General features: G+C 39.6%; 1 protein-coding gene across 4 annotated transcripts; it reads left to right on the top strand.

Moving 5' to 3' along the window:
* The first annotated feature begins 1811 nt into the window (after positions 1-1811).
* LOC134860172 (asialoglycoprotein receptor 1-like) lies at positions 1812-7849 on the top strand. 4 transcript variants are annotated; one of them, XM_063877022.1, is made up of 9 exons: positions 1812-1918; positions 2707-2816; positions 3052-3110; positions 3559-3645; positions 3829-3930; positions 4050-5414; positions 5867-6009; positions 6104-6213; positions 6869-7849. In XM_063877022.1, the coding sequence occupies exons 4-9, from the start codon at positions 3573-3575 to the stop codon at positions 7002-7004; spliced, it is 1929 nt and encodes a 642-aa protein (XP_063733092.1). In that variant the 5' UTR covers positions 1812-1918; positions 2707-2816; positions 3052-3110; positions 3559-3572; the 3' UTR covers positions 7005-7849. The 4 variants fall into 4 exon arrangements, with proteins under 4 accessions (XP_063733092.1, XP_063733093.1, XP_063733094.1 ...); XM_063877023.1 differs by having other exon boundaries at positions 3049-3110; XM_063877024.1 differs by lacking the exons at positions 1812-1918; positions 2707-2816 and having other exon boundaries at positions 3026-3110; positions 4050-4519; positions 5330-5414.
* The last annotated feature ends 5687 nt before the right edge of the window (positions 7850-13536 follow it).

The following is a 13536-nucleotide window of genomic DNA, read 5'->3' as shown; positions in this document are numbered from 1 at the left end:
GGAACTGCCTTTAAAGTAAGAGTTTCAGAGTCAAGCATACTTTGAGATCTTAAGGAATGAGAAATGGGCCGGGTTAGAAAGTTCTTTGATAAACTTGTAGAGGCTTAGCCCGATTTGGAACTGTCTTACCATCCCTACCAGCTTCAGGTTTGGGCAAAGAGGTATTGCCTCAAGAGTTATACCAAGGTTCATCATGAGCCTGAGTCTTCATCATGGGCCTGAGTCTTCATCATGAGCCTGAGTCTTCATCATGTCTTCATCATGAGCCTGAGTCTTCATCCTGTCTCATCACGAGAATGAATCTTCATCACGAGCCTGAGTCTTCATCACGAGCCTGAATCTTCATCACGAGCCTGAGTCTTCATCACGAGCCTGAGTCTTCATCACGAGCCTGAGTCTTCATCACGAGCCTGAGTCTTCATCACGAGCCTGAATCTTCATCACGAGCCTGAATCTTCATCACGAGCCTGAATCTTCATCATGAGCCTGAGTCTTCATCACGAGCCTGAGTCTTCATCACGAGCCTGAGTCTTCATCATGTCTTCACCAGCGGCTACAGGGACTTTTTTTGCACCTTTTACTTCAAATTCTTATGTTTATAAAATATATTGTAGTTGTATTCCTTCATGGTGCCACTCCCTGTGTCCTATGAAAGCAGACTCACGGTGATGGTGCAGAGATAACAGAATCCAGAGCTGTCGATAACTCATCTCCCCTCTTTTTTCCTGAAGTGTCCTCTTCGGAGCGGCTCGTGAGTTATTGAGACTGATTAATATGGGCGGTGCAGGGTGTGACAGGCTGAAGGATGGTGTCCCTCACCTCCCTTATCTCCATCACACACTCAGCAACTCCACCCTCCTCATCCACAGCCTCCTGAAGCTCAGATGGGGGGCTGCGAGATAACCACTGGGGCCACAGACTGATGCATAACATTTTTTGGGCTCCATCCCTTATGTTTTGGATGCTCAGCCTTGGTTTGGTTTTGTGATATTATATTACTGACAAGAGATTCATTATTCATTCAGGAGTCCTGGAGGTGATTAGGAAATTCAGTCCAGCCTCGAAAAATAGACGCTTGTTTTTTGGCTGCTGAATTTTTATCAGAGTGTCTGGGCTGAGTTACAGCTTCTTCACTCTGTCAGGAAAAGATGTGATCTCATAGGAAGGCATGCAAATATCACATCACTGTAAAGTGTCATGCCACACATTCAAGCTCTTTGCACATCATTAAAAAACACTGTTCTTGAACCCAAATTGGAGAGGAGAGGAGAAAAGGTTAAAAAAAGTTGACTATGTTGTACATTCTGGGGAAAGGTGAGAGTTTGGGTTACAATAAAGATATGTACCATAAGAAAGTGATGTGTTTTAGTAAGGAAGTCAATGTAAATATCACTTTGCTGTGTTTTGCAACGAAAAACTCTACCATTAAATCATTTTCAAACATTTTACTGACGGTACAATGTGGACTTGACCTGTATAAACAGACCCCTTCACTCCCCCTCACCACCAAACTGGCACAGCCTTAAATCCTGAACCCCTGCCAGGCTTAAGCATTTGTCTGCAGGGGGAACGATAACGATAATCCATTTACACCATTCAACGGTAACAAGGCATGTGAATGGCATCAGTAACAGATAACGCTCTTACAAACACAGCCCCTGTTTACACACGTGTTAATGTTTAATTAATCAGGAGCATGAATTCATGTAATCGCTGAGTTTGGTTGTTTCCATGTGCATGTATTTGTGTTTCATTACTTGCAATATACTGTATGTGTGACACCAATTTTGTTCTCTCTCAAGCTGGCATCTACGGTGGCCGACAGGGGCAAATGAACTACAACTTTCAAGAACTATCCAAACACAAATGTGCCGAAACAAATGCAACTGAAGAAATATCTTCACCAACCTAATGAGACGTGAGTAGGGTTAACTGGAAGTGCGGTATTTGGCTAACTGTCTCTGGAGATGTGCCTAAAACTTAAGTTTTATCGCCTTATTTTAACAATTTGACCGCATGACTCCTTCTCAATTTGTTGCAGATCTGCTGTAAGCTAGCTAGCTAATGTAGCTAACCAAGGCATTTCAAATAAACTGACTAAACATCTACAGTTATGAAACAGACTCACTCTGCAGACAGTTGGCCAGCATCCCCGAACGTCAACAAGTGCGCAGGTCCCAGCTGTGTGCATCATTGTTTAGTGTCCCCGTTTCCATTGTGTTATGAGCTTCTTGCAGTGTTTGGTATTTGCAGTGCTTTCAGTTAACGCTGCACATGCTTTGTCAAGTTGGTACATGTTTGCTAAATGCTGTGCATGTGTTGGTGGAGCCGTTTCTTCATTTGCATGAGTTTTGACACGTTTGGGTTTATATTTGCATCGTTTTTGAAACTGCAGGTGCATTTCCTTTCTTTTTTAGTTTGATTGATTGTCTTGTGTGTTATATAACTAGTTTGCATTGATAAAGGAGCTTCATTGCCATTTCTACACTGTAGCTTGTGTGCACATGACAATAAAGCCTTTGAATCTGTGTAGCGCATTTGCACCTGTGGACCATCGTAGGCGAGAATACCGTTAAGCAATCTGCTCGAAAAGCAACAGATATACTGTCATGTTAATGTGGCTAAATAACTGAAATCAAGCACAACAAAGCTGAGTCGGCACATTTCTCTGCCAATATTTGCATTATGACTTACCTTGTTCCTCAGTCTTGCAACACTGTCAGCGGTTTGACCTCAGTGGGAAGTAAATCCGTGGGAAAAGGGAACCGAATGCACAGAGGATGAAAGAGTGGAGCCTGAGAGATAACCACTCTGCGGTAAGTGAATCTGAATGGTTACTTCCAGTCTGTTTGTTTGAATAATTTTGGCCGAAAATGACCTGGATTCTGAACTGAGACTGTGGACATAAAGGTCAAGATTATTCCAGACCAATCAGAGTTTAGTTGAAGTCAAACGTTTGATGACAGGGTGAAAGGAGCATCCTGTTTCTGCACAATAAATACCGTTGCATTAGCTTTCATTTTTGCCTTTTCTGTAATAAATAATCAGCAGCAACTTCATGTGATGCGGTCCTACTGATACGGACTTCTTTTGACTTTCACAGATCCAAAGTAAGTGCATTTTTATAGGCTTTTTCCTATTTAGATTATTTAAAGTGAATGTTCTGTAAATCCAGCTTTTAGTGCTTGTTCACATTATTATTCTCCTATAATTAAGTCATCTAATTTACATTTTTATTCTTGGAAAACCTTAAGCCATCTTAATTTGTGCACTCTCCAAAAGCAAAGGAGATGATAGATGTTGGCTCGATGCTCGCAATTCATTTGAACGCTTACCCGTGGAATATTTGCTTTAATTAAGCAGGATTTCTATGTAAATATCACATCTGACTAGAAAGCACACTTGTGAATATAAAACACTTAGTCATGCCCAAGTTAGCACAAATAATTTATTGGAGCATACTTATAAATACTGATTAGAAAATCTTCTAAAAAGGGTTTTATTCTTATGTCTAAATCTGTGTGTATTTGTAGCAAACATCTATACATGTCTTTACAGGAACGATTAACAGAATGGACTCAATGGAAATCGATGACGACATATATATAAATAAGCACCTCTCAATGGACGGCCTCATCACCAAAGGTATATTATCAACCTAAAAACAAATTGGAAATCACAATGTTAGGAATAAGTGCTTTTGGAAACTAACCTCTTGATCCATTTACATCTCATTTGTGCTCTACTGTATGAGTATAGTACAGTCAGTATGGCGTCAAGATATATGATGTGTTTCTATTCCCTCCGTATTTCTTATGTCTGATTTAGGTGATTTCCAGAGAAGAAAGAAGCCGTCTAGATGTGCGTCTGTGTGTCTCGGGTTACTGTGTGCCGTCCTGCTGGCTGGTAACATCGGACAGTTTGTTTACTGTAAGTGAAATGTAAAAATGTATATATTTAGTTTGAGAAACCTGAAAATGATGATGAAGAAAATCTAAGATAAAAACCATAAATCCAATCAAACGTTTTTAATTTCTTTTGCATTTCAGATGAGATATTCAGCCGTCCAGCGTCAGCAGACCCAGTGCAGGAAGGATACGTTCAAGATCGTCCGCAGAGCAGTGATAACAATTCAGCTGCAGAGAGGAAACAGTTAGAGACAAACAGACTGACAAACCTGACTAAAGAAAGGGACCAGCTGCACCAAAGTTACTATTCTCTGACTGCTGAAAGAGATGAGTTCAAGGCCAGTCTCAACAATCTGAAAAGTGAAAGGGACGTGTTGCAAGCAAGTAAAGAGCAGCTACAGAGCAATTACAGTGACCTTCAAAGACAGAAGGATGAGATCCAGACTGAGTTTAGTACGCTGAGCGCAAACAAAGATCACTTACAGAGCACTTACACTTCACTGAAGACGAACCACGACCAGTTGCAACTTAGTTACGATTCTGTAACTGCTGAGAGAGATGGGTTCAAGGCCAGTTTCAAGAATCTGCAAAAAGAAAAGGACCAGTTACAAGTAAGTTATACCGTCTTAAAACAAAAGACCGATCAGTTTCAGACTGATCAAAATGATCTGACACAACAGCTACAGACCGACTACAGTCGCCTGCAAAGAGAAAAGGACGAGCTGCAGACTGAGTTCAGTACACTGACAGCAAACAGAGATGAGCTACAGAGCAATTACACTTCACTGAAGATGAGTCAGGACGACTTGCAGAAAAGATACAGTTCACTAAGTATTAGTAGAAATCTTCTTAAGGTCAGCTACGATTCAATGAGCGAAGACAAACAGCAATGGCAAACCAGGTATGACACTCTGCAGAGGGGACAACAGCAGCTAACTCTCAAACACAATACCTTGCAGAAAGAAAAAGACGAGTTGCAGAGTTCCTTTAGTACGCTGAGAGCCAACAGAGATCAGTTACAGAGCAATTACACTTCACTGAAGACGAACCATGACCAGTTGCAACTTAGTTACAAGTCTTTGACTGCTGAAAGAGATGAGTTCAAAACCAGTTTTAACAATCTGAAAAAAGAGAGCGATCAGCTTCACACTATCCAGCAAAATCTGACTGCAAGCAAAGAGCAGCTAAAGAGCGATTGCAGTCGCCTGCAAAGAGCAAAGAATGGGTCAGAGACTTGGTTTTCAAGGCTGACAGTAAACAGGGATCAGCTACAGAGCAATTACACTTCCCTGAATAGGAAGAAGGACCAGTTGCAGAAGAGCTACAATACCCTTAGTAGGAGTAATAACCTCCTTGATGCAGCGCACAAGACACTACGGATATACAAAGAACAATTGGAAACCAGGTTTAAATCTCTGCAGAGGGAACACAGTCAGCAGCAAGCCAGTCACAGAATCCTTCGGAGAGAAAAGGATGAGCTACAGAAGAAGATCGACAAAATACGAGGTGAGTTTACCTCAAATAAGTCAAATCACTCTATTGATATTTTAAAGGTCCCCTAACATACTCTTACATACTCTTCTGTGTCTGTAGCTTTAAATGCTAATGAGCTGCTGCTGCTGGCCACGCCCCTCTGATTAGTGATTGGTTTAAAAAAACAATGGGGCTCTAGGAGGAGATCCAGGTGATAAGGGGGGCGGGTGTTACCTTGGTTGGTTATTGGCTAATGGTTGCACAACCCATAAAAAAACATTGCGACATCACAGAGTGGCCAAATCTAATCAGCTCATTTTCAGACCAATGGATCAGGACAAAAAGAGAGAGGGTGTTTGTTCCTGTAACTTCCAGAGTCTCTTAACAAAGAGAGGACACAGTTATATATAAACAACAGGAAAAAGTGGATATTTAAGTTCTTTAAAATATGTTTTACCTCTACTCTCCGTGTTTTCAACCCTCAGCCCGACCCTGTAAGAAAGGCTGGAAAAAGTTCGACATCAGCTGCTACTTCGTCTCATCTGTGGAGAAGAACTGGACCCTAAGCAGAGAGGAGTGCATCGAAGAGGGAGCGGATCTGGTGGTCATAGAAAGCCAGGAGGAACAGGTGAGAAAGAAGGAAAAAAACTAAACCGTTTGACTGGAAGAATTGTTCATACACGTTTAAATCATTCCCTTTTTCTCTCTGTGTTACATGCCAGCAATTTGTCAATAAGATGATGCTTGAAGCCCAAAATGCCTGGATTGGTCTGACTGACAGTCTGGACGAGGGGACTTGGATGTGGGTGGACGGGACCGACGTCACCACAACGTACGTTTAAACTGCCTGACTGTATGAACTGAAATATCTCAAAAGAGTCCCAACATTCCGTCCATGATTAGAAACTCAGCAGCATCCCATTTGTTTCCCTGCTCCCTAGTTCTCTTTACTCAGCAGCCAACACAGTGAAATTAAGCCTCTTCTTTTGAATTTGCCCTACGACATACAATATCAGTAAATACCCTGCTGGTTAATGTCTGAAGCCGATGCATCTTAAAAACGGCGGTTGCTTTAACACGCTCAATAAGGAGCAGTTTATTTGTCATCTTGCCAACATCTTTATGGTCTTGGCCGCTGATGCTCTGTCTGCTCAGTGTTTATGTGATCTTTATTTTATGGGTGCTTTGGCCCGCTTCTATATTATTATAAAAGTGTCTGAATGAGACGACTAATTGTCACCACGTCCAACATTAGCCGCCTTTAGCTTAGCGGTGGTGATGTAAAGTCCTGTGACCGTGCTGGAGGTTATTTTATAGCCTTCGTTAGATATTTCCTTTGGATTGCATCTATTCTAAATCAGAACAAAAGATAAAGGTAGTGTAAATATGTGGAGATTATCCTCATTTATTTGATCAAAGCTGTTTGTCGAGGAAGCCCTTGCGATGCAATGATATAACACCCTTTCAAAACCAATCCTGTCCACCAGGTTCTGGCAGCCCGGGCAGCCCAACAGCTACAATGGGAACCAGGACTGTGGAGAGACCGTGCAGAAGAACCAAGGAGTCGGAGAGTGGAATGATGATGGCTGCTTTGCTGAGCAGAACTGGATCTGTGAAAACTAACAAGGATCTACAGTTTTAGTTTCAGGGTGGCTTTGGACTCTTGAAACTAATTATTTAATCAGTTACTAGCAATTTAATTCAGGGACACTAAAGTCATTGTCACCTGTACTCTCGGTGCTACTGCCAGGTTTACTCACAAGAACATCAGTTATGTATTAATCCGCACATGAAAATAGTCCCTTGCAAATATAACATGTAGTCCAGTTTCAGGAACATTTACTAGAAACTACCTTTCATAGCTGTTTGAGGAAATCATCTAGTCTTTTTCCAAAGTTATAGTTGTATTATTAAATATTTGTGGAAAACTTTTAGAGGTTTTTATCTTCAGTACAAAATATACTATAATGTCAGCCTTATAGGAAACTGTTAAAAGGTTGGTTCACATGAATTTCTGTCAAATATATATAAATTGTTTCATTTAGTTGCCAAAGTTGTTCTTTATTAATGAGAGATTTTGTCCTCCAGCCATTGATCATTGTATATTAACTTTTGATGGCTTTGATTCAGATCATTCTTGATCATTTCATACGGTGACCAAATGATTAGTTTTTATTCAAAGTCTATTCTACTATATTATTCTATGGCCTTTGGCATTGCTTTAGATATGTTTGCAAATTACCATCTGTGTGATTTATGAATATGCATGAATATGAATGTATATTACAAATAATGTATGTTACAAAGCACATACATACAGCATTTGCATACGGTATGAATAATTAACTGCATGTGTGTGTAAGGATTAAATGAACTCTCCTCCCTGCATTTTCATGGAGAAATTCACCATGTGATGTGTGTGTTAATGAATCTGCTAATTAATTATTAAAGGAAACTTGTTTTCTCTTCCCTGTTTACAGGTATTGCATTTCCTACTTAACTCGTTTCAACCACGAAAATGAAGGAAAGATTATGAAATGTCTGCTTTTTTATTCTTAATTTAAACCCCCTGGAAATAGAAGACACCTTCACTCATGCTGATGAAATCAATACAGTATCTGGACTAGCAGTACTTTATTTTAAAGCTGGCTGAATAAATAAATGCCAGGGCAAACAATTACATGCAAAAATGTTTTATGTGCACAATTTTCTCCCGCCAGTTAAAACACATTATTTTAATGTTTTAATATTTATATTTATTCAAATATGTTTAATTTGTATTCTTTATTTGTTTGATTCTTTATTATTTATGTATTTTATGTTTTATTCTTTATTTGTTTGATTCTTTATTTATCATTCATTATTTTTTTTTCATTTAATTGTTTGATTATTATTTTATTTTTTCCGATCTTTGTGCAGATGAGGATATTTCCCTTTCTTTACTACAAATTATTCAATGTATCCATTCCCTTTTGTTGCTATGTATATACTTGATCACATGCAACACACTTTAACAGTTTTTGAAACCTTTATTTTTTGCTCTGACTCTAACCAAACCAACATGTCAGGTTGAGACTTCTTGATCTTTTATTTTTAGTCCAACCCGGGGAGGGGGGATCCCTGTCCATCCTCCCAACCACAGATCGTTTGGACCGGACTCATCTTGCGGGGGGAGGAATGAAAAGGATTTAGTCCAATTAATGGCTGAGATGCCCCCTTCAAGAGCGACCGCACTCACCACACCCACCATGAGCCACAGGGTGTCTCTGGGCACTGAACACATCTGCCCTGTGCACGGCTCACATGTCAGCGATCCTAAAACCTCTTCTGTGTTGTGCAACAGATCATTTAGTGTAGATGTAGAGGGCATTATGTGAATTATCGTCATGTGTTCAGCAGGGGGACAGGCTGAGGTGACGCAGAGGGAGCAACACCTGCATGATGTGACGCAATGCAACGCAACAGCTCTGCAGTGCATGCTACACATCCTGCTTTACAGGTGATCTTAATCTGAGAGGCACTGGTTCAAAACATTTTGGAAGTCGATGTTGTTTTGGAAGGTTGTAATAGTGTTCAGGCCTCTGGACCCAGGGTTGTGTTATTCTTCACATTGTTAAATGTCCAATCCAATTATACGGAAGCCATAAGGCAAGCGAGAAAAAACACATTCTAGTAATCCATTTCCAAGTCGGATTTCAATTGTTTTCTTATGTTAATATTTCTGAGCCCTTTATTTATTATCTTCGTCTGTGAAAAGTGTTGCCAAGATAAGAGGAAGTTATTTTTGTCTGTGTTTTACTCTAGTGGCTAAAACCAGTATTACTACAACAGCAAACGGTTATCCTGGCAAATTGGGGGTTTTTTCCCTCTTAAACTCAGAAGAATTAAACATATTGAAAAAGAAGAAGATCACACACGAGGACATCTTCAATATCAAACAAAACAAATTGCACATGATACTCTCAGTCAGACTGTGTAACATCACGTCTTGTGTAGAGGCAAGGAATGAGTTTTGTGCTTTCACTGGTTTACTGTAGGTAATTGTTGGTGTGTGTGTGTGTGTCTGGTGGAGCTGTGTCATTGTCACGGGGTCAAAAGCATCACCGGTGAACCTACTTGTATATACTTGTATAGTTAGTTTTGTTTGGCATGGAGAGGGGGGAGAGTTCGGGGAGCCTTATATTTCTATTGACCGCACAAACTACACAAGAGAGCATTTATAATCGCATTAAATAACTACAACAACAATAATGATACTTACCGCCTTGTACCATCGTTCATCTTTACTTTACAACTTTTACTGTTTATTCTATGGACAAAGTGTGTCGGAACGAAACCCCTGCATTTTGCCTAAGCGGCTAAATTGAACTTAACTAAAAAATTCTGGAATTAAAAAAAAAAAGTCAGATCTTTTTGGAAAAATAATCAGATATTTTTAAAAGTCGACATTTAGAAAACAAATCTAAAATTTGAGAAAAGTGATGATTTTAAAGAAATAGTCGGAAATTCAAAAAAGTCGAAAAACAGACTAGAAAGGAAAAATGTTGGCAAAGAATGTGATTTTTTTTTTAAACAAAACGATTAGGACCACATGAAGAAGGAGCCAGAACAATGAGAAAATACTGGGACTTTCTTAAAAGTCGAAATTTAGAAAAAAGGAAACAAATGAGGAATGAGAAAGGGCTTTACTCCTTGTCTCCCTTTGTCCCGTGCCAGCGGTTCAATCCAAGACCCATTGTAGTTTTTCTCCCAGTCAAGTTTATTTAGTTGTGTGTTTTTGCAGTTTACTTTTACTACATGTTGGCTTCTGAGAGGGATTTTTGTCTTGTATCTTGTTTGTCCTAAAAGTAAATATAGTTTAGATTTTGAAACCTGGGTTGCGGTTGATTTGTCAGTTCCTATCGTCTTTTCCTACGCTCTATTCCTTGACCTCTGTGTGAAACATCTCAGGTTAAGGAATCGTGGATAGGAGAAGACATCGCACTGCACTTACACTGTCTGACGTATTGATGATGCACCAGCGGATGTTATTAGCGTGCGTCTGCTGTGGATAAACTACAGCTTTCTATTCAGCGCAGTACTGTAAGTGCATCTAGATACTTTACATCCTGTGCTCTTTTGGTGTTGTTTTATGCTTTATGAACAGTGAAAATACATCCTTCATGACTACGGTTGGAATTGAAATCAAAAAGTAAAATGAAACCGGTCCACATGTAGTTTCAAAGCTCCTTTCCCATCATCTAGAGAATTCAAACAGCTCTTATCATGTGTCACGTTTCGAACAGACTGTCATCATTTGTTTCCATTCTATCGTAAAAACACAACCATCATTTCTTTGTATTTCTTATCTTTCTGTTCTTGTATCTGACCATCTGCACTGCTGCTGAGGACACTGCTCTATTGAAGACCGGCCAGCTGGAAGCTATCAGCATGAGGAACTCAAGGTCCAGCTGTAGTGAAGATATCATCCTCAGCTGTAACAAAACACTGGGAAAATCTGCAGAGCAACGTGACCACCAAAACTGAGCCATTTGTCAAAAACTCAAGACTGACAGAAACGGTTGTCAGGCTGGCATGAGGCGCACCTCCCAACAGTTGATGTTTTGATTTTGCTCTCTGCTGCATTAGACATGGGGGGAGTAATCACTCTGTCAGGGCAGCTGCTGGGCTGTGCTTAGGTATTGATCCGTCCCTCCATGTGGAGCACTTAGTGGCATCTCTTAACTATGAGGAAACTCTGAGAGCCTGAGCACTCTGTCCCAAGGTAAATAAGCACACAACCGCTACTTTAATTGTATTTTTTGAACATTTAAGCATGGAAACACATCACAGTAGATGCACAAAATACAAATATGAACCTGAAAATGAGCAGAATTTGTCATTTTTAGAAAGCTTGACCAAGGACAACAACAACATGTTGAGTGCAGTGGTTGGGGATTGAACCATTGACCATTTGATTGGTACAACATGAACCCCTGAGCTACAGCCAAAAAAATCAAATAGTAAATGAATAAAAAGGGAACAGGGCTACGGTGTCGTTTCAGATTATCTTGACATTTATTTTACCTATACGGTTAAAAAAAGAAGCACTAAAACACAATTTCTCTTTTGTTAGCTGGACGGATAACTTCTCACTCTGCATTTTACATCTATATTTAATTTGATATGTCCTAAATGTAAATAATATCCCACTTTTAAATTGTGTTATCTGTAATTTATTCGGTCAATAATGTTTTATGTGTCAGATAGTTTACCTAATTTTTCTCACGGTCAACCTTTATATTTTTTACTGTTTCAGTTCTGTTTTATTTTCTATCTTGAGATGTTTTTATTGTATAATTGTTTACTATATTTTTAATTATGTGCAATACTTGTTTTACATGCTGCTGCAATGAAACAATTTTCCCAATTTGGGATCATTAAACTATATCTTCTCTTATTTCCTTATCTTATAAACATGCTGTACGTCTTTTGGTAGAAATAATAATATACTGCAGTAAAAAAGGGTTGAAAAATAATAATAATATAGAAGCATGCCAAAGCACCCATAAAATAAAGATCACATAAACACTGAGCAGACAGAGCATCAGACCAAGACCATAAAGATGTTGGCAAGGTGACAAATAAACTGCTCCTTATTGAGCGTGTTAAAATCCTTCATAATCACATTTCATAATCATGATCATGCTGTGGGGAGTGATGCATTTCAGGATGGACTTTCTTCATGGATCTGTGCAGACATTAAGACAGACGGGAAACAGGAGTGTGTTTAACAGCAAACACTGACTGCCATGCGTGTCGACACAAGCAGAACACCTGCAGGTGCCAATCATCCTTCATGCTCTGAAAATCAAACAGGCGGGCAAAAACTTTACCTGATTGTTATACAAGCTGATGTGTCTGCTTCTTCCTGTTTTTACAGTATTTGTCAGGCACGACTCAAAGAAATATAAGAGAAAAACACACAGAAGAACGCACACTCTTCTCTGAGGGATTTTTAGGTCACTGCCATGCTGCTACACTCGGCTAACTGTTAGCATGAAAAGCTTGGAAGTCACACGTAGAGTTTTTAAATGTTAGATTTGCAACAGGCTGCGTGGTATCCCTGACCTCTTTGGACATGTTGGTGCTCCCCTCTGTTGTTCCTTCTCCTCTCTGCTCAGGTGTTCCTGATCTCCACTAATGGCCAGTATAAAGGAAGGCTGGAGGAAAAGGAGCTCAGTTATGGATTTCACTCTTTATTTTGTCATGTTTTTTTGTTGATTCTTTAAGTCTGGAGGATCTGGTAGTCAAGTTTTCACCGCTTTATTTCTTTGTTTAGTTTATGCATGTTTCTTTTTCTTTATGGGGCAGGGAGTTCTGGTTCCTACGGTGTTCCTGGCCCAGAGTTACTCCAACTTTTGGGGTTTTTTTGGGCCAGTCTCCAGACATGTATACAGTAGTTAGCTTGAATTAAATGCTACTAAACAACATTTCTTTCAGGTTTGGTGTGTGAAATATATGCTGCATGCTGCAAATGTAGTTTTTTTATGCAGCAATTCAAGTTTCTAGAGTCCAAGTGTCATATACCAAGAGTCCAAAACCAAAAGCTACTTATGAATTATCATAAATATCACAGCAATTATTTTTGCTTTAAATGTATCTCCTATTTATCAGACCTTCTGGTTCATACAGTACTAAGGTACAATGTAACTGTTGACATTATTAAAGTCTATATTGAGCCTATTCTATGCTGTGGCACCTTGTATTTATATCAAATGTCCCTTTTTATTCTCCCACAGCACAAGCAAAGTGACTGCTGAGAGCAGACAGTAAAGAAAAGAAGCTGAATGTTGAAACATCCGCAGTTACTTGGGGTCATCTGAGGGTGAGCAGCAGCCAGACAGCGAGGACACGCACTGCTGGATTTTATTTCTCCTTCAATAAGAGAGGAACAGCAGTAAGTTACATGGTGGCATGACAGGTATAGATACAGATAGACTCAGAGAAATAATCTACCAAAATAGCCAGAAGGTGGGTGCAGGGACTAAAGGGGTGGGAGGTTTATAAAGGATGTTGTACCCATGTGTGTATGAGCGTTACCCCCCCATGTAGTCGCTCTGTCTCTGGTTGAAATCCACAATTAAGCCTTTTTTTGTTCATTTTCATTGTTGCT

Source organism: Eleginops maclovinus, chromosome 23 (assembly GCF_036324505.1).
Source record: "Eleginops maclovinus isolate JMC-PN-2008 ecotype Puerto Natales chromosome 23, JC_Emac_rtc_rv5, whole genome shotgun sequence".
NCBI classification, from domain to species: Eukaryota; Metazoa; Chordata; class Actinopteri; order Perciformes; family Eleginopidae; genus Eleginops; species Eleginops maclovinus.
This window is presented reverse-complemented; position numbering and strand designations above follow the sequence as displayed.